At 42.5% G+C, this 22,191-nt stretch overlaps 1 protein-coding gene across 2 annotated transcripts in view; it reads left to right on the top strand.

Annotated features, from left to right (window-relative positions):
• The window catches only part of LOC126184263 (DNA-directed RNA polymerases I, II, and III subunit RPABC3), a 489,383-nt gene extending 467,399 nt beyond the window's left edge, over window positions 1-21,984 (top strand). For both annotated transcript variants that reach the window (XM_049926640.1, XM_049926647.1), the window contains exon 4: window positions 21,813-21,984. In XM_049926640.1, coding sequence (XP_049782597.1) covers window positions 21,813-21,930 — 118 coding nt within the window. In that variant the 3' untranslated portion in view covers window positions 21,931-21,984. The remainder of the gene's footprint in view (window positions 1-21,812) is intronic.
• The last annotated feature ends 207 nt before the right edge of the window (window positions 21,985-22,191 follow it).

The raw sequence follows: 22,191 nt of genomic DNA, 5'->3' as shown, positions 1-22,191 counted from the left end.
GAAGCACTTCCTACGGAAAAGCTTTATAGCTCGATGTAAATTTATTTTTGTTACCAGAAGGAAAACAATTCAGCCTTCGAATTTAAAAAAAAATGGATTTGCCCAGTATTCCCAAATTTGTGTACGTCCCTGCGACTAGCGTGTATTTTCAAACAGTAACACACACAGTCGGAGAAGACTTAAGATGCTAGAGAAGATTTTCATATTTGTGGCTGTAAACATCAGCGCATGTTGACACTTTAGATGCCAATAATGCCTCGATACTACACCAAACAAAAATTTCAAAATACGCTGGCATTGTTTCTTTCCCAACAGACACGTTTTAATCTGTTACCATTATTTCATCAGTATTTCGAAATAATAACTTTCCGAAAGCGTGTCCTTTTAATACAATGGCCATTACTACGTAGGTTTCAAATGTGGAAAGTGTCTACGAATTAAAAAAAGAGGTATAAAGTCACGAAGTCTGAAGTGAAACAACTTAGCAGCAACAGTTCCAACAAAATTACCGTGCGTTATTAAATTATTGTGCTGAGACTTCCGTTCACTTTAAGCAGTGTTGAATGTGAGAAGGCATTGCATGACAAGAACTGAGATTCTCCGAAATTTTTTTCTCCTAAAAGAACTCCCTCTACAGGACGATTTCGAGATGATTTTACAAAACTTTTAGCGTGATGGCAAAGGATAAACGTGGCAATTTGAGGGAAAGACATAATCGAAAGCTATAAGCGAATATCGTTCTCACACGTCTGGGACTGTGAAACCCTTCTAATGCAAGTTCTTTGCTTTCCATATTTTGGTACGATACAGTACGGACCCAAATACGGAAAAAATGTAAGTAAACATGGGCTCTAAATTGCATACCTGAAGAGCTGTGGGCACTTGTTCGTCTTCGCTACTGTTAAATACATCATCTACTAAACATGTGCCCATAGCTCCTCAGGTGTGCACTTTCGAGCCCATTTTTACAAGACTTTTTGTCTTGTTTCGGTCCGTACTACCTACTACCAAAATATGGAAAGCAAAAAGCTTGCAGCAGAAGAGTTTCGCTATCAGAGGTATGAGAACGATTTTTCTTCACAGCTTTCGACAAAATCGATTCCCGACCCCGGTCCCTTACCTCAAATTGACGTGCAGGCGAAACGTCAGAAAAACTATCAAATGAACGTCGGCCGAAGTAACCAAGACAGAAGCCAATAGGTAAATATATCTACAAGTGGTCACTGACATTCAATAATTTTGTACTGTAAATACAAATGTCGTGTGATTAGGGCCTCCGGTCGGGTAGACCTTTCGCCGGGTGCAAGTCTTTCGATTATAAACACTTCGGCGACTTGCGCGTCGTTGGGGATGAAATGATGATGATTAGGACAACACAACACCCAGTCCCTGAGCGGAGAAAATCTACGATCCAGCCGGGAATCGAACCCGGGCTCTTAGGATTGACATTCTGTCGCGCTGACCACTCAGCTACCGGGGGCGGACTTTGTAACTGTGGAAAGTACTGTTACAAATTATGTGCCACATTTGACTGCTTGTACACAAAGAGGAATGCAAAGTACTCACTAATTGAAATTGGAAGTTTGGTCAACTGGCATAAACGAACTGACGCTGGAGACTGACCGCGCAAACATCTCTTCTTCGAAAGAAAAATGATTAATCTCGATGAACAATGTAGATTGTGTGATTAAAAAAAAACAATGGAATGAAGGGTGAATTTTCGTTGTCTTTTGTTGTGGACTCATTGTATCGCAGTACAAAGTCACAAATTTGCGTAGTGGAAAACTTATTTCGTTTGACAGCGAAGTGATCTCAAACTGGACGAGAAACAAACTGGAGCAAACATTTTCAAGCCTTGCGTCGTGGCTCTCGGGAGCGATGCGGCTAGCGAAACGTAGCGAGCCAGCGAGTATGGTCTTTGCTGTGCCAGCGTTGTTGATCGCAGTCCCATGGTAATGACTCACTTGTTTTTATTCAGAAGCGGTTAGTTGAAAGATCAGTTTTATCGAATGCAGATCGTTTTTGTTTGTTTTCTGTGACTTCTGTAACTCTGTCAGCATGGACAAGATTTAAATGTAAGCACAAAATCTGATATTTCAAATGTTTGAAGCAGTTCTAAATATAGGAAAAGATGAAAATGCGGGGAGTATGTGACAACAGTTACTTTGTTTCAAATTCCTAGCTACTAAATGCATGCTTCCTAATACAATGAAACGACATTTAGGATCAAATCATGATAGGAGAGATAAAACACTAAAATACGCCACCCACGAGTTAAAAAGCAATGACAGACAAAAAGAACTTTAGTTAAGATTCCTACAAACACTCTTCTTTCATCTTATAAATATCCCCACCGTGTAGCAAAATGCAAGAACCTCACATCGTAGCAGAAGACCATATTTTATCAGCTGCTCTGAATCTGGTATTGTATGAGTCACCTGCCAAGCGGCTCACAAGTATGCCTTTGTCTAACAACGCTATTAGTTGTCGAACACTCGATATGGCTGACGACATCACTGATAATTTGGTTGAAAAAATCAAAAGCATGTGTTTGGGTCTTATGGGCGCTCAACGGCGAGGGTCATCAGCGCCTACTCAAAAGTAATGGTGATACCGCTGTTCAGTCGATTGAAGCTACACACTCACAATGAAGCGCTTCTAATTTGCTACGTGTGGCTTATACATTACAACAGATTTCATTAACATCTTCTTTTCTGCAGGAAAATAACTGTGGGAACAAAAGCAACATACCTCTTCGAAATACTACTCTCTTTTACGGAAGAAAACATTGTATGGAAAAATTGTGTAGCCATGTGTACAGATAGAGGTCTTAGTATGGCTGGCCGTTACATCTGATTCAAAGCTCTCATTACATCGGATTCAAAGCTCTCATCTGTAAAGAGGCTTCTCATGCTATTTGGACACATTGTATTCCGCCGAATAGTACTGGTATCACAAAGCTTGAACGACGTCGCTCATCAAGTTTTTCAACCAGTGATGGAAGTGGTAAATTTCATTAAAAGTCGCCCAATTTAGTCGAGATGTTTGCAACAGATATCCGTTTATATGGAGACTGAGTACATTTCCCTAATGTATTACAGTAACTTTCGCTGTCTTTGACGTGCGAATGTCTTGAAAGGATGTACAAAGGGTACTAGGAAAGTTTTGCTATCTGACGCAACACTAAGTCGCAGGACGCTGATTATTGCTGTGTTCTGAGAGAATGCTTCATACCTGCATCGTAGCCACTGTGCGGAATCTGTGGGTGCAGTCGTGAACTAGCAGGGTTGGTTGGAAGTGCTTGCTGTGGCATCGTAGTCACGAAGTGAGATTCGGGCAGTTTTGCTGTACAACTTTGCGCGTGGTTTAAACATAGACAGGTGCTTTGAAGAAATGACTCTTGCACTCTGGGATGTCTGCCCATATCGTACAAATATATTGCGGTGGTACAGATAATTCCAAAGAGGAAATTTCTCTCTGGAGTACACTGAGAGGACGGGAGGACCACGATCATCAGATAGGGAGGAAAACATTGATGCTGTGAGGAGAATACTAGACGAAGACAACAAGTGACTTATAAGCAGGTAGAGGATATCGTAGGGCTAAATGCACCAGCAGTTCATTCGATTCTGCATGATCATTCGTCTCTGGGTGGTGCATATACTGACGGAACAGCAGATGATACGACATGTGACTTGGTGCCAGGAGATGTTAAAGACGTTTCCTAAGGGACAGTCTCAGTATGTGTATAACATCTTGACAGATGGCGAGACGTGGCTGTTCTATTATGACGTGCCGTCTAAGACTCAAAATAAAGTTTGGGTCTTTGAAGATCGATACACACGTAGCCGACAGAAAACCCCGATCAGTAAAGCCGAAAACGATAGTGTTTTTTTTCAGATAGAGTAGAATGGGGGAGCGTGTTGTTTTGGACACACACAAGACAATCACAGCTAAGTGTTACAGTGAGCAGTGCCCGCCCAAAGTCATCCAATCTTTTAAGAACCTTCGACCCAAGTCAAGAATGGGCTTGGTTCCTCCATCACGACAACGCTCCAGCTCACCGCGCCAAAGCATCCACCAAATATTTGCGGGGTACAGGACTGAAACTTCTTGAACGTCCTCCTTACAGTCCAGACCGTGCTCCTTGTGACTTTGCACTATTCCCTAATGTAAAAATGAAGCCGAAAGGAGTGTAATTTTTAAATAATGAGGATCTCGTGAGTGGTTGGAAAGAGTATACCTTACTCCCTATAGAAACTGGGGAGAACTGGTTTAGGGACTGGTTTCGGAGGATGGGGAACTGTATTCGATGTGGCGGGAATTACTTCGAAGAAAATTAAATAAATAAAGCTGTATTGCAAAACTTTCCACGTTCCCTTTCAGTGAAATCAGGAACGGACTAAACACAAATCTTGTTAAAGTCAAACATTTGGGCTCAGAATAGTTTGTAGACAGTGACATTCTGCAACTATCAGATAAAAAAGTCTCAGCCTTTTGAAAGAAACTGCTAGTGTGGTAGAAAAAGTTGGATGGTAAATATGTGCATTATGTTTTCCGTGCTCTTCACATGGTTTTAAAATCTGATTGAAGAATACTTTTTGTGGAACATTTGACTAAACTCAATGATTACGTACTGAGGTACTTTCCAGAAGTAGTTGATCAACACAAGTGGATTATAGATACTTCAGCACAAAACTTTCAGTAACATTTACCACTGGAGAACAAGAAACATGTATTGATACTCACTCTCAAAACTATAATTAAAGTCTGTTTCCTCGTCGCTGCTTGGGTTGTGGAGCTTAGTGACGCAGAACAACTACAATTCGTATTAGTTTTATAACATCCTACGTAAGTGAACTAGGTGTCTTCAGCTTTGGCAGACAACACGAAATTTTGCGAACGAATATGGAGACAAATAAGAATCGCAGTTTCCAGTCTTGTACCGAGACCTGAAGACCATATTGAAGAAGAAGAAGAAACAAACAAGCAAGCAAGCTAGTTCTTCCTATAGATTTCGTTGTTTGCAATTAAAACGTGTAATGTCAGTACTCAAAAAGAAGTTACAATTCTTATTCGTCGTTGTTGTTGTTGGTTTTTTTACTTCAGTTCATTTACCCCTCACTTCGAGTCGGATGTTACGTGCAAAAGGAGCCGCAGGCGTTTATGTTCATTTCAAGGGAGCCTTGGACGCAAAAAGTTTCACAGCCATAGACTAGAGGAATACTACAGAGGCAGCGAGCTTCGATTTTAAATCCTGTACGTTGCGAGAGGCTCAGCGTTGAAGATAATATAAAATTCACAGGCACTGAAGTGGCCCAAATTTGCGCTAAACGAGTGATCAATACCACTAATTCTGTGTCAGTGTTTCAAGTGAAGTTTTGCTCTTAGATAGTAGTGGCCCAATATCTTTCTCAGTTATATACATAATACTCTGATGGTTTACGTGCTTACGCTCCTACAGCCAGTGTCAGTTGACATAAAAGTTATCTGGGCATGGTACCGCGCCGTATTGTAAAATACCTGTCAATGAATAAATTCTACCATTCGGCCACGAACGCAGTGGCCATCTTCTAGGGTATGCTTTGTTGTCGTGGATCAGTTATATTTTGTCTGGATTCCTTTTCTTTACGTGACATTGTCACAATTTAAAAAAAAATATTGGTCTCCTAAGGAGAGAACAGTGGTAAAGCGTATTACATTCGTTTCTTGCGGTGCACCATCCTGACTGCCAACCATCGGAGCCCAACAGCCCACACAAACAACTTACAACACAAACGTTACCAGCAAGAAGTTGTCCTGGGCAACATACGTACCCTATGTGGAGGGAAAAAAAGGAATCCAAACCCCCATTCGTCGAAAACTCTCAGTCATTTCTCATACTGCAAGGAGCAATGGACAGTAGTACGTTCTCACTTTTTCCTACTCAGGAAACTAATTTTATGTTCCCCGCTCCATCCGCCCGAGGAGACCAGTTGGATCAACAGCTTTTTAAAATTGTGACGTAATGCCATAGTCAGTAGAGAATCGTGACGAAGTGTAATGGACTCTGGACAGCAAAAGTAGACTTAGGAGGAGGTTACAACTACCGTGAGGAAAGCGTAAGTTCTATTTAGTGACAGTTGGCTTCCAATATGACGCAGCACCATACCGACAAAATTTTTAAGTTAACTCAACTGGTTGTCATAGCTTAGACAATAATAAAATATTACAAAGGAAGGAAGGAGGAGCGACAGAGAAAGAATAAGAGAGTAATAAAGCGCATAAATCTGTAAATACAAAATTATCGAAGGTGCACAGTTACCGTTTTAGAGACCTGCTGTTTCTGAAAAGATTTTATTGCTGATGCAGCTCATGTAAGTCGTTTTACGAACCGATAGAAGTTTAAATGACGCATATGTGTTACGTAATTATAGCGAAAATGAATCTTTCAAGTTACCTTCGTAGCAATGAAAACAGAACGGTGAAAAGCTGAATAAAATGGATGAGAACGAGTTGTGTGTGTTCATTCTTCGTTTTCGTTCAGGTAACTTGAGTGGTCTGCGAAGTATTTGCTTTCCACGGTTGCACTCATTTCACCAACGATTTATTTTTACGACGGTGCTTTTGTAAGCAGTGTTCCAACCGGCAGTCAGTAATGCGCGTAGGACAAGAACAGGTGTCTCTTACGGGAGATTGGTCCCTCTATCCCTCTTCACTGCGGAGAGGTCGAAATTTGATGAATGTGTAGCATTATGTTCTGGTCACAAAGGTATGATGGCAATAAATACGTTGAATAATTCTTTAAGAAAACGTACCCTTTTTTTTTTTAGTCATAATTATAGAATGCTGAGCTCCAAACGTACATTCTCGGAAATTTCTTCATCAAATTAAGGTCTGTGTTTTATGCTACTAGAATTCTCGTGCCCAGGAATACTCTTTTTGCCAGTGCTAGTCTGTTTTTATGTCCTCGTTGCACCGTTCATGATAGGTTCTTTTACTGCCTAGGTAGCAGAATTCCTTAACTTCATCTGCTTCGTGACATCAATCCTGACGTTAAGTTTCTCGCCGTTCTCATTACTTTCGTCTTTCTTAGTCCTAGTCCGTATTCTGTACTTGTTAGATTGTTCATTCCAGGCAACAGATCTTGTAATTCCCCCTTCACTTACTTTGAGAATAGCAATATCACCAGCGAATCTTATCGTTGATCTCCATTCTCCGTCAATTTTAATCCCACTCTTGAACCTTTCTTTTATCTTCGTCGTTGCTTCTTCGATATATATAGACTGAACAGTAGGGGACGAAATTCTGCATCCCTGTTTTAAACCCTTTTTAATTCAAGCACTTCGTTCTTGGTCTTCCACTGTTTTGGTCCCTCTTGGTTCATGTACGTATTGTATATTGGCCTTCTTTACCTGTAGCTTACCCTCTACTTTTCTCAGAATTTCGAACATCTTGAACCATTTTACATTGTCGCACGTTTTTCCAAGTGGCTAGTCCTATAAACATGTCTTGATTTTTCTTCAGTAATGCTTCCATTATCGACCTCAACGTCAGACTGCCTCTCTGGTGCCCTTACATATGACTTAACTATAACCCACCAGCGCTTGAAGCTGTCAGCAAAGGAGGAACATCCTGGACAATGCGAGCGAATGATTTGGACACCCATATCCCCCGACATGAATCTCATCGAACATTTATGGAACAAGCGGGAGTTGGGTTCGTTCACAAAATGGTGCTCCACCTGCAAAACTTTCGCAACTATGGACTGCTGTAGAGGCAGCATGGCTCAATATTTCTACAGGGAGACTTCCAACGACTCGTTGAATCCGTGCCACGTCAAGTTGCTGCGCTATGCGAGGCAAAAGGAGGTCCGAAACGATATTAGGAGATATGTCATGACTTTTGTCACCTCAGTGTCTATCGTGGCCTACGGTGCTAGAGCGAACTGTCGTTTATTGTAGTATCAGGGTGGAGATCGGCTGCTTTTGCAGCAGACTCACTTCGCGAGGAGCAGTGTAATGTTCAAAGCACATCCACCATTGACTTGGCTGTAAATTCGGAGCGTAAACGAGGGCTGCGCAGCCGAGTGGAGCGAAGATCTTCATTACTCCAGCAGATTCGGTAGTCCCATGGAGTTTCCTTATATGAAACAAATCTAAGTCTGGACTCTGTGCTGCTATTTTTAGCTAGCGTAAAACTGCCTTAGCGGAATATGGCGTCTCTATACTTCGACAGCTTATGGTGTAAATATATCATTTGGATTTATAAATGAAATGCATAGTTCTGTCTGGCTGAGGTGGTTTAAATCAGTGAGACCATGCAGCTGTACATTTACAGTTCATCATTTCCTATCAGTCGCTCCGATTCTGCTTCCTCCACCGCGATACAGTGCTATGTCACTATACAAAACAAATACGGAGAAAAAGATGTGCTCTAGATTACTCTGATAAACTAATTTTTTAGGGTTCTCTTATTATACATATGGAAACGTGTAGACCTGAAACAGTTTTGGGATTCTGCGTTTAAGATGTCTTGTAAAGTACTAAGGCATTCACATTCAGCGTTAATCTGTTATTGCTAGTATTTTTTCGAATAAACAAAACCATCGAAATATGCCAAAGTAAGACTTTTCGCGTTTTTCTCTTTGGAAATAAACATAATGCCCAAGGCACAGTGGAGGATACAGAAAAACCTCAAGGAGGGGGGCTAAAGATATATTGACATTTACTTTTACCGTAATAAAAAATAATCAAGTCACATGCAAAGTTTAAGAAAATTTTATTTAAACTGATTATACGCATATACAAGACAATGGCATCTTATGATATAAAGTAGTCTGTGGTTCCCTTCCTTAAATGATGAATTCTGTGCTCCTGTTCTTCTTGCCAAATTGGTTAATTACGTCGTCAATAGGACAATCAATGTCAGGGTGAGCCATTAAGTCGATCCTCTTCCATTGTCGACCTCAGCCATGTCTTTGTACGGCGCAGTGTTGAAAAACTTCTTTCTACTGGAGCAATAGATGCAGATAGATGCAAATATTTTGTACAGCGTGTGCAAAGTAGGGTAGTCACATCTAGGACAGACAGACGAGGCTTGTATAACAGAATCACAATCATTAAGGGCGTTTATGCTCGTTTGCTTGTATTGAAGAATCTTTCCCATTAGCCTTTATAATCACAAAGAGTGATTCTTCTTCTTCCAAGTACGGTAGTTCAGTACACTTTGGGAATAGATTAATTGAAGCGATCAGTTTTCACTCCCCGATTTACACTACACTATGTCCGCAGTGTACCCTGTGTTACAGGGCGATAGCTCTAGTACCGTCGAACAGCCTTTGAACTGTGTAGAATTGAAGAAGACTGCTACGGCTAAACCTAAAGCCGCTTCCACACCGGACGCGCCGCGAAGAGCTGCGCGGAATGGAGCAATGTGACCGTAGGTGCGTAGTAATGTTTCATTGCATAAATAACAATGGAAAACGAGAAACTCCCTCCAAACAGAGCGACGCAGGAACGAATCTTTTTCTTTCAAGTACCGACACAGCGAGGAACTTGTGCAAGAACGAACAGCGCGTCGCAGAGCGGCGTGGTTTGACGTCTGCACTGGCTGCGCCACGCTGTGCCGAACATCTTTCCTAGGTTTTCGCGGCGCGGCGCGTCCGGTATAGACGCGCCTTTTTGAGCGCGTGAGGCGTGTTGCCTAACTTTCTCGATTGGACACTGCCCGCGGAGCAGCTACATGTAGTTTGAGTCCGACCAACCCTGCACCTTTTAAGTTTTTCAACTCCTGGATTCAGAATGCATACTGTAAATTAGCTCTCTTCATTAAAATCTTTCGCGGAGTTCTTCACGAACGTCCGCTGCCGCTTTTCGTATCCCACAAGAATGAGCTTAGTTGACGCTTGTATGCAACGTGCCCAGATTCACGTGTGAAGCGCCCCCTTCCGTAACGGCAAACGAAGGAGGAGGCATGTCGACTGTTGCCCTGATGGAATGAGACAGCGGTGGCGAGGACTCAGCACGAGTGATGGGCAGTACACGCTCCGTGTCGCCGCTGTGTGCCGGCTGCTGTGCCACGTCGCCGGATGGAGGAGGCAGACACCAGCGGGAAGCGCGCGGCCGCAGTGGCAGTGTGGTTAGCTGGTTGTGTGGAATTGGCTCACTGCCACTATCCGCACTGCCTTGCGACCCGCCATGTGCCGACAGCGCCGACCAGCTCCACGCCACCCCTGCACTGCTGGAATTTGTTGTTTCTGTCTCATTATCCACGGAACAAGACAGCCAGCGAAGAACTGTGGAAGTTTTGGGTCGTGTGGTAATTATAACTCTAAAGATGCTGAATGGATTTCGCAGGAGGCTGTGCGATGCTTATTGTGAAGTGTTTACCAAAGTACTGATGTTTTCTGGTGGAGTAGAGGTAGACTGCCCTAGGCTTGACGGTTCATCGAACGAAATGGCCCTCTGTTCTTCTCCGATCTCTCTTTCGCAGATAGCAGACGACTGATGTTCGTATCTCCGTTGAAAGTCGTAACAGAAGTTTCAGACACTCGTGTAAGAAGTTGGACTGTTACATGCAGTTTAAACAAACGGCATTTCACACTCCATGTGTAGTACAAGGAAAGACGATCGTGACAAAATAATATTAAATAGCGAGTAATGCGCGGAACATATATTGTGCGCGGGTGTGTGCAGACAATAAACGGTCGATGTGCAATACCAAAACGGCAAGGTGTGATGACAAGTAAAATTAAACGGCTTTAACTGCTGTGGGCGGAACCTTTAATGTTTTAATGTCGCGGCTTGGCCATCAAGGAGCAACAACTCTCTCCAAGAATGAAAACAAAGGACAAGATGGTTTTGTGGCAAAATATATTGTAATCTGGGATAGCATGTGGAGCCTTCGAGGTCTATGTCGTATGAAAAGTTGTGTTCTATTCTAATTCATGACTCACTCTAGTGATCTGTACACCCATTCAAGGAAATATATGTTTTGAAAGGAAAGTAGTGGAAGTGCTTTTTCGTGTTGTGAATAGAAGTTTTCTTCTTTTGCTCCCACAACAGCTGTAGAACTCGAAGAAGTCAGGCGTTTCCTCGGCTACACACGGTATTTCAGAGGCACTGATTAGCAGGACGTCTGCTTAAAGAGAATCATCTACGGCGACTGAATTAAATAAAAAAGGTAAATTCATCTGACATTACGTCGGGTAACAGATCTCACGAAGTGTTCTGACTCGTCTTCAACTATAAGGACCGAGCTAGCAGCTACATAAAACCCTAAACACACTTCAAAGTCTTTCCACGTTATTATCCCTACGTACTATCCGAATGTTGAAAGAATAATTCCTGCTTTCAGTTTAATGGTGACTTTTGCAGTGATGAGAAAAATAGATGACGTGTGACTAAAGCATCTCGTACATCTTCGTGTAAGGGACTCCAGTTGTTATGAAGTCTCACTCCTCATTTGTGAGAGACCAAGCTGCTGGATCTGATGTGCGTTTCAAAGCAGATTCGAATACAGACCAGGATGTACATTATGTGCCATTTTATTATTGTGATGACATGCAGCGAAGACAGAGCAATCGGGATACATTTTGAAATAATCGTCTTAACAAGTTTCACGTACCCCGATTAATCCCGCTTCGCTGTGGCTAGTGATCCTGGCAACCAGTTAGTGAAGAGAGAGAAGGGAACACGTTACACACTACAGAATGTTCATGAAAGTCATCGGTACGGCAGTATATATTTAGTGTGACCGTTGGTATTTATTCTCGACTTGGCGACAAACAGATGAGATATCAACGTGACTGTGTCCAACGATCTTTACTCCAGCCTCGCACTGGAGTCCATCACAAAACTTTTTGCACCTCGGGCAAGTCACTTCCTATGCGTCTGGAGTTGACGTGTTATTTTGCAGTAATAGCGTCTTTTTGGCGATATGGTTAAGGCACTGCAGTTGTGTTCAAAAGGAGTGGAACTTGACCCCACTTCTTACTCGCTGCGCCATGCTTACTGAGTCAGTGTACCCGACTTCAGTGACGGATGGTTAAATTCTAGATATGTATAAAAAATTGTTCTTTAAAGTTGTCAGTTCTTTCGCCTTTGAGAGTAGTGTATAAAATTTAAAGCGTAACTAAACGTGTACAACCCACTGAATTAATTTGGCACATGATTTAAACCAGTGCCGTGTGTATTCGAAACATAGATGGTGCAATGTATTGTATGTCCTACTATAACATATGAACTGTTGAAGTATTTTCGTCTGATAGTATTATCATCTTTTCTCGAAACTTTTAACCTCGAAGTTGATTTGGTACGCCGCGGATACTGAATTCGGTGACTGAATAATCGAACATTTGTCAATTTCTAAAGGCGATGGTTCTATAAAACAGAATGCGGTAAGCGAGTATCTCGTAATAAGAACATTATATGGTCAGTAAGCCAAAACACTGCTATATTCAACGAATTTTTATTACGATGTTATTTTTTGTTGCTATAAGTCTATTTCGACGCCATACGGAGTTGTTACCGCATATATCTGTGTCTGTTTGTAACTAATAAGTTTTGTTTATATCTTTTGTGATATTTACTTCCATAACACGTAGTTAACGCTGTCGATGTCTAATACCTTTTACTGCTGCGTATCATAGGCGTAGCGTAGGCGGAATTGTAAATATGCAACGTATGAGCATTGGAATTTGTTGCTAGGTAGTATTCGTTGTGACTTTAATATTTTTCGTAGATTTGACATTCAATTTACAGTTAAGTCAACGACGTTACATGGTTACATATCAGCTTATTCATCTATGCACTTGTGTGTGGTATTGGTAAATTCTTTGCTAATACTTGCAGGCGTTGTCTTTGCCTGCAAATTTGTTTTATCCATTGTCGTGTTCTGTAATTTCAATGAACTTGTCAGTATAATTTTATGTTTTAAGTTGGTTTCTTTAAGAATTTTGTCTGGACATTTACATGTGTTTATGTAGATTTCTGTTTCTTCTAAAACGTTCATTTAATGGGCCCTTTGAAGTTATGTGCATAATTTTCTTCTAGCTTGGGGATCTGGTTTAAAACATGAAAATTATATAGCATTTTGGCTCGCTAAACATGTAATGTTCTTAAAAGACGTCTGAAGAATTCGGAATGAGTACGTCCCCATTTAAAAAAAAAAACGGTTCCGTATGCGTAGAAATAATGGTAAAGTTCTGTAAAACATAACCTGATAACACGGCGTCGTCGTATACTCGTAATTAAATATTATGGTTATCCCCAATCGGATTACTCCAGATTTCTGGGGCTTGTTATTCTATTAATTAGATTGGCGAGGAAAACTTAGGGACGAAAGTACCTTTCTGGTGATGTGTGACTGCCAATTAACATAGATCGATGACAATGGGCCCATACATGTAAAGTTCTGCCACAGTGTAGTTCAGAAGTCAGCTGAAAGAAACACGCAATGAGACGAGCAGAAATAACACTTTTATTCAAAGACAGTAATGACACTGTACTCACCGCTATTTAAGGTGGTCCCTAGCACATTACAAACGAAAAATGGTTCAAATGGCTCTGAGCACTATGGGACTTAACGTCTGAGGTCATCAGTCCCCTAGAACTTAGAACTACTTAAACCTAACTAACCTAAGGACATCACACACATCCATGCCCGAGGCAGGATGCGAACTTGCGACCGTAGCGGTTGCGCGGTTCCTGACTGAAGCGTCTAGAACCGCTCGGCCACACCGACCGGCCATTACAAACGACTAGACACGGTTCTTAATGGTATGTGTAATCACGGCAGGTGGTTATTGTTAGGGCATTCCATCCCTCCCTTTACCAGCGTGGTTGACAACTGCTGGAGTGTCGTTGGACCATGTCCTACAGTACGTGTACCCAAAGCATCCCACGTGTGCTCGATGGGATTAAAGGTGGGCCAGCCCATTCGGCCAATTATCTTCTCGTTGCAAGAACTACCCCATTTGCACTGTTCGATGCGGTCGCGCGTTGTCTTCCATAAAAATGACTTCAGGGCCGAGTGCAACCTTGGTAAGACGCGCGTGAGAAAGGAGTACAGTGCCACAATAACACCGACAGGTGAATGCACCGTATGCAAAGATCTGGATGTCGGTACGTCCATGCAACTTTATGAGCACATACCATAACAGCTGGACCACGAAAACAATGTTGCTCGACGTGTATTGGACGTATCCTCAGACAGCGAGAGGTCAACACAGGTAATGCACGCAGGAATATTTGTAATGTCCAGGCGACTATCATAAATCGAGGTGAATTCACTGTATTTATCGTCTTTGAATAAATATGTTATTTCTGTTCGTCTCATTGCGTAATTCTTTCAGTTCAGTTGTGTACTATACTGTAATAGATCTTTCTGTGTATGGTCCAAGTTTCATCGATCTATGTTACTTGGCATTGACACATTATGCTGAAGTTGCTTTCGTCCATACGTTTTGCACACCTGTGTATATTATATTAGCCTGCAAGAATTACGTCACGGTGGTGGCCGAGCGGTTGTAGGCGCTACAGCCTGGAACCGTGCGACCGCTACGGTCGCAGGTTCGAATCCTGCCTCGGGCATGGATGTGTGTGATGTCCTTAGGTTAGTTAGGTTTAAGTAGTTCTAGGGGACTGATGACCTTAGAAGTTAAGTCCCATAATGCTCAGAGCTATTTGAACCATTTTGAATTACGTCACGTTGTCGTTTACAATCAATTGATTTGTAGAAGCTCTCGAAGAGGGAACCTGAAACTGGAGTCATTACGTCGTATATACTATTTGTCATCAGTCCTTAGTAAATAAGTCAATAAGTGTTATCAGCTACATTGGACACATATATCTATATAAATAATAATCAATTGTCGTATGCATGAAAGATCATCACTTGAGAACGGCTCGACTGATTTGTGTGTTTTTGTAATTGTCGGGACAAGGTTTGTGTGAAAGAAAAATTTTGGAAAATCCACTGGAGAGGTCGGAAATTTGGGTGGTATGAAAGAAATGTGACGTTCAGTGTGACAGTTGTGCTGTCGCATGTTTTCGTAACAAGAACAAATTCCGCATTGAATACTGATATTTTGCGGAAAAGAATACAATTGAAGGCGATATGTTTGTGTGTTATCGCTTGTCATCATATCATTGGCGTGATGCAAAGATTGAATTGATGTCAGTTCGTAGCAATTTGCTGCGCTGCAAACAATCAGTTGAATTCAGTTCGTGGTTTATTTCTTTGGATAAAATGCCACCAGTGTGACGTCGAAATATCGGTCGGCGTACGCGCAACGCAGGCCAACTACATGGTTGTCGAGTCAGTGGGTAACGAAGAGCATAGACAGCGTTTTGAGGCAAATTGAATAAGAAATTGTGAAGAGCTATCGGTAATGATTCCGGAACAGCGGATAAAATCAAGTTCGACTCGCTCAGTCGGAGCATACGCACAAAATAATTTGAGACGTCGACAAAACAGACGGCCAAACTCGAGCTATTGATGGTGATCATACCTTTGGTGTGTTGCAAAGATTGAATTTATGCCAAATGTGCGGTTTTGGTTTCGGTGTCATTTTTAACAGAAACACAAAGTTGTGTTTATAATCCTATCTGTTCGTAGATAAAAAACATGCGAAATAAAAAAAAATTAAGCTACCATCCCCTTAGATCCAGGAGCTGGAAAGGTCTCTCTCATACTCCGTGTAGTAATGATTCCAACCGACTTACCCATTCATTTTGACTTCCATTGCCAATGAAGGTTCCGTTTTTGATAACAATAAATAAGGTCAGAGAGACGGGGGAAGGACGACGTGGATATAAAAAAGGGGAAGAAGGATATGGACAGAGAGATGGAGGAGAGGGATAGAGATAGGGGAAGAAGGAGATTAGGACGTATATCAAATTCCCATACATACTTAGCAATTGTGAAGCATTGCCGGGTTTGGCAGTGTATAATAAAAATGAGAAAAGGAAGAAAAATGAAAAGTCTTCATCCTCCATGTTTATAACTGCAGTTTCTAGTGAAACATTACTTAGCATCCGACATTTATTGTCGGTCCAAAATATTTTATCATATCATCTGTGATACCCATCTCTACTTGACGCGTCAAGTGAAACTTTTGTCCTCGAACTGGATCACCCTGTTTGGACGTTTACTTAGAGGATTACATCACATAAGCCGTGCTAGCGACATATTTTGCCGTAATTCAGCTAATATAAAATACTGCCGACAGCCGCCGAATGGCTGGCGCCGGCTTGTCCAGCGCGTTAGCAGCTGACCGGTGTCCGCTCGCCGCGGCCGGCCTGGCGGCTATGTTTAGCGCCGCATTCCTGCCGCGCCGGCCCGCGCGCCTCCCTACTGTCCCCGTGTCACAATCACATAAATAACGGACCGACTCGCACCTGCGCTCGCCGCCCAACATTTCTCCATCTTTCTCCCAAATACCACCCCAATCTGACAGCCTCACTAGTTCATTTACTTTTTCACCATATCGCCGCCAACTCGGTCCTCCGACGTATTGTCGTGGCGTACGTTTACTTGTATCGGATACGGGTTTCTATGACTGGGACCACTGGACAAGACTAAGTTAATAATCGCGAGGTCCCAGGTTAAAACTCACTTTGTACTAGTGATTTGTTGGTCCGCAGCGTGGTATTTGCCATTGGTAAAGTTTCATATGTGCATACCAAAACCATCGAAATTAGTAGCATTGCTTTGTATTAAGGGGTTAATTATTATAATAGGTCTACTGATTGTCCACAAAGCTCCTAGAACTAGGTATCCTCCAGAAGCAGTCAGTGAGCGAAGTCGCGCAATGGTTCAGTAGTCTACCATTCGTCCTTGTCCGATCACCCTGATTATATAAATGCAGGTACACTGGTGTGACGTCGTAATACCGTGTCGAACCCCATTTTGCCCGGCGTAGTGCAGCAGCTGGACGTGGTATGGACTCAACAAGACGTTCAAAGTTCCCTGCAGAAATATTGAGCCATGCTGCCTCTATAGCTGTCCGTAATTGCGAAAGTGATGTCGGTGCAGGATTTTGTGCACGAACTGACCTCTTGAGTATGTCCCATAAATGTTCGATGGGATCCATGTTTGGCGGTCTGGGTGGCCAAATCATTTACTCTAACTGTCCGGAATGTTCGTCGAACGAATTGGCCCAGTGACATGACATCATCTACATTTACATTTATACTCCGCAAGCCACCCAACGGTGTGCGGCGGAGGGCACTTTAGTGCCACTGCATTACCTCCCTTTCCTGTTCCAGTCGCGTATGGTTCGCGGGAAGAACGACTGCCGGAAATCCTCCGTGCGCGCTCAAATCTCTCTGATTTTACATTCGTGATCTCCTCGGGAGGTATAAGTATGGGGAGCAATATATTAGATACCTCAGTCAGAAACGCACCCTCCAGAAACCTGGACAGAGCAAGCTACATCGAGATGCAGAGCGCCTCTCTTGCAGAGTCTGACACTTGAGTTTGCTAAACATGTCTGTAACGCTATCACGCTTACCAAATAACCCTGTGACGAAATGCGCCGCTCTTCTTTGGATTTTCTCTATCTCATCTGTCAACCCGACCTGGTACAGATCCCACACTGATGAGCAATACTCAAGTATAGGTGGGACGAGTGTTTTGTAAGCCACCTCCTTTGTTGATGGATTACATTTTCTAAGGACTCTCCCAATGAATCTCAACCTGGCTGTAGAGGTCTCTCCATTGAGAACAACATGCTGTGTTCTGTTTGCTAAAAACTCTTCAATCCAGCTACACAGCTGGTCTGATATTCCGTAGGCTCTTACTTTATCAGGCGACAATGCGGAACTGTATCGAATATTTTCTGGGTCTCATGAACAAATGAAGCTAGTTGGGTCTCACACGATCGCTGTTTCCGGGATCCATGTTGATTCCTACAGCGTAGATTCTGGGTTTCCAGAAATGACATGATACGCGAGCAAAAAACATGTTCTAAAATTCTACAACAGATCGATGTCAGAGATATAGGCCTATAGTTTTGCGCATCTGCTCGACTACCCTTCTTGAAGACTGGGACTACCTGTGCTCTTTTCCAATCATTTAGAACCTTCCGTTCCTCTAGAGACTTGCGGTACACGGCTGTTAGGAGGGGGGCAAGTTCTTTCGCGTACTCTGTGTAGAATTGAATTGGTATCCCGTCAGGTCCAGTGGACTTTCCTCTGTTGAGTGATTTCAGTTGCTTTTCTATTCCTTGGACACTTATTTCGATGTCAGCCATTTTTTCGTTCGTGGGAGGATTTAGATAAGGAACTGCAGCGCGGTCTTCCTCTGTGAAACAGCTTTGGAAAAAGGTGTTTAGTATTTCAGCTTTACGCGTGTGATCTTTTGTTTCATATTCCCTGAATGGTTAAAAATGGTCTCCAAGTGGCCGAACATGGTTATTTCCGAGCAGAATGTCAAATCAAATACCTTTCAGCAGTGTAATTAGACGGCTGAAAGGTATTTGATTTGACAGTCTGTACTAAACAGCCGAGTCCCGCAATCTCTGAAAAGATTGACATACAGATGATCATTTCCAGTCAATGATTGGTTCAGTTCCATGTAAACAGAGCCCAGACCGTTAAGGAGCCACCACCAGCTTGTACAGTGCCTTGTTGACAACTTGGGTCCACGGCTTCGAGGGATCTGCACCAAACTCGAATTCTAACAGCAGCTCTTATCAACTGAAATCAGGACTCGTCTGACCAGGCCGCGGTTTTCCAGTCGTCTAAGATCCAACCGATATGGTCACGATCCCAGGAAAGGCGCTGCAGGCGACGTCGTACTGTTAACAAAGGCTTTCGCGTTGGTCGTCTGCTGCCATAGTCCATTAACGCCAAATTTCGCTGCTCCAACTACCATTCCGCGTTCGGAGCTTGTTAATTCCCGTCGTGCGGCCTTAATCACGTCGGAAACCTTTTCACATGAATCATCTGAGTACAGATGATAGCCCCGCCAATGAACTGTCCTTTTATACCTTGTGTATGCGATACTACCGCCATCTGTATATGTGTATATCGCTGTCCCATGACTTCTGTTATCTTAGTGTAAATATCAGGCTGGTTCCTTGAATAAGGTCGCGATGGCAGTTTTCCTTTCGGCTGAGCCAATACTCCCTGTGTGATGACTGCCAGGTCGACGGGACGTTGAACTACAGAGTCGCATCATTCAAACTCATACGTGGTCCTATTTATTATAAAAGGCACAGTTTCAAAATCTGTTCATGAAATGAGGAATTCACACTTTTCAGACTGTCAAAGGAAGAGACAACGGCCTAGTAATGCCAGGTGATACCGTCCGGCTCTGAAGCGGTGTCTGGGTATGCTCATTTGGCGAAGATGCAACGCGTGTGCTCTTGAGAGTAGCGGATGTTTTTCAGCTGGACCTGGCCGAGTTAAGCACTTCACGTTACACGGCTACGTTGTGGCTGTTGTTTTTATAGCTCCAAGTGCTCCACCGCTAGCTTGATGATCAATATATTTTTTTGTTTGACGTTAATTCCATCTAGAATGTATGTAGTTGTAGATGTGGTACTATAAAAAGGGACCACTATACTCAAATATTTGGCAAATTTATTTTATTAAACTTTGCTGGATGTCTTTCCTGTCACGGCAGTCGTCCGTTACGTTACGGAGGGAAGCCGTGTGTCACATGTGTGAAGCGTGTAACCTTTGTTCTATGCGTAATTATATTTTAGCTGTTTCCATATCCTGTTTTTTGAGGCGGACAGTGGGGACCAGCTCAGCTCTTACTAAACGAGCTTGGGGAAGCGCCTAAAACACGTACTCATCTGACGGGTGCACCAGTCTCGGATACGGTCCCGCTCTGGCTCACCTAGCTGTCTCGCAAGTTAGGGTGTGCACTTTACGCTGTATGAGCTGGTCTCACACCAGCCGGCATTATTTTAACATGCCGCCATTTCAGCACTCACAAGGTTCTGTTTTCATGTTCGAACTCTCAATTTAATTTTGTCTTTCAGCCGGTATGTCAGTATACTAAATACACGTTTCCACACTTGTTACCATACGTCTGAGATTACAAAATAATCTCTCCTTAAATTTATGGAACATTTAACCTCATCGACAAACACGTAATAGCACCTCCTCGTCGTTTAAATCGTTGGATGTTCCAAATCACCACGTGCTCTTAATACGGAGATAGTCTGAGGGAAAAGGTATGAACTGCCGGTTTAGGAATGGCCATGTACTCCTTTACTAGGTCGCATGCCCCTACACGCTATGCTCTTTCGTGATAGGCTAGAGTCGACGTCATAACTTTGGACCTTCTTACAATATGTAACTCATCCGCCCTGCACTCAGTACTGCCCAGAATGACTATACAAACAGGGCGATCATCTCCCAGCATTTCAAATATTTCGTTTAGACAATGACCACCACTCGGACTGCGTATTTAACGATGGCACAGTGGTTAAGACCTTGGGCTCGTATTGTGGAGCTGCTAGGTTCAAACCAAGTCTTGACACCCAGATTTATGTTTTCCTTTTCCCTGAGTAGATTAAGGCTTATTCCGGACGGTTTCTTTAAAAATGATACGGCCTATTTCTTTCCCCATCCTTGCCCATTCCATTTTTAATGATCTGGCAGTCTAAGAGACGTTGAACCCTGAATTTCGTTCATTTTTTTCTTCGGACAACGTGCAGACTTAAAGGACAAGATGCCATGATTTTGAGCATGAACGAAACTGTGTGCACTTCTCGCGGCTGCAATGACAAAATCTGACGCTTATAGCTTGTTCCGCCGCCTCTCGTGTATGTCTCAACAAACTTCAGCACGTACGCCAGTTGTTACTCTCTGTACATCCAAATTTTTTTAAGTACATTTCTGCACTACTGCCACTACCTTTTGTACGTGAGCTATCCATGCTCCACTAGCGAGATGGTATTTGTTCGAAAAATCAATAACATTTATGCAGCATAATGGGAAAAAAGTAACATGTTTATAAGAAATTTGTGACTTTACTGAAGTCTGCTGCCCAACCGAACATTTGAAGCTAATTACAACGTCAGCGAAGAGGAACTTTAAAACCACCTTGAAAGGGAAATGGAGGAAGCAAAACCGGTTTGGTAATTAGTAATAGACCGATGTCAGCATTAAACATAATGATTTCTCCGGAATAAAATTATTAGCTAACGTTGAAAATCAACGAAGAAACTGCAAAAAAGTGGTAGTTCGCGTCGAGGCCTAATAGTTCAAGGGCGACAGCTCATTTGCCATATTAATCTGATTTCAACGCTGGTATAGAACAACAGGGATGCGGACCGTGGGTATACTGAAAGCAGTGAAGTAAGTTGTAGGCCAAGAGCAAACGCTGATTAACTCCAGATAAAAGGGAGGATTCCGAAGACGAATAATAAGGAGCAACAGACTGTTCAAAGTATTGTAAAGAAAGTGTCAGAAAAAAATAAAAAAGTGCATTGAGGTTCAGAAGATTGACGGTACGAGAATTTGTAGAAAGCTAAAGCGGAGCTGAAACTGCCAATACGTATAACGTTTAGTTAGCTGAGGTTTACTGTTTCAAAAAGTCCACGATGGTGGATGATATGCTTTAACTACTGCATTAAAGTAGTCATTCAACTTTTTGTTCGTTTTATCAGCTGTTTCTTCAAACTGTCGTGAACGACATTGTTACATATATTTTTTGATTTATCTTTGTTCGTGGCTCTCCTCACTGAATACTGAAATGCAAGTTACGATTGTACAAATAATTTTTATGACATTATCTTGTGCTATACAGAGTATATGATTTTGGTTGTGGTTTATGATCATTCACTAACGAATAATTGTGTGTTTCAGGGCAGCGTACGTCTCGTTCGGCGGCCTGCTGATGCGTCTGCAGGGAGACGCCAACAACCTGCACGGCTTCGAGGTGGACCAGACCATGTACCTGCTCATGAAGAAGCTTGCCTTCTAGACTGAAAACTTGTATTACAATCTCGTTTAATAAATGCCTTACCACTTTCTGTAATCATTCGTGTCACCCAATTCTATGTTGTCAGAAACCATACTTAATCCACTTTCAGCTCAATTAGATATTTTTTCGTAATGTTAGTTCGTACTTTGAAAACAGCATGTTGTATGGGGGCATAGCAGAATACTTATTTAAAATCCTCGTAATCTAAAATGAAATAGTGAAACTGTTTACGTGTTAAGTTTTTGTGAACTGAATAATTTC

This window comes from Schistocerca cancellata, chromosome 1 (assembly GCF_023864275.1).
Source record: "Schistocerca cancellata isolate TAMUIC-IGC-003103 chromosome 1, iqSchCanc2.1, whole genome shotgun sequence".
Lineage (NCBI taxonomy): Eukaryota > Metazoa > Arthropoda > Insecta > Orthoptera > Acrididae > Schistocerca > Schistocerca cancellata.
This window is presented reverse-complemented; position numbering and strand designations above follow the sequence as displayed.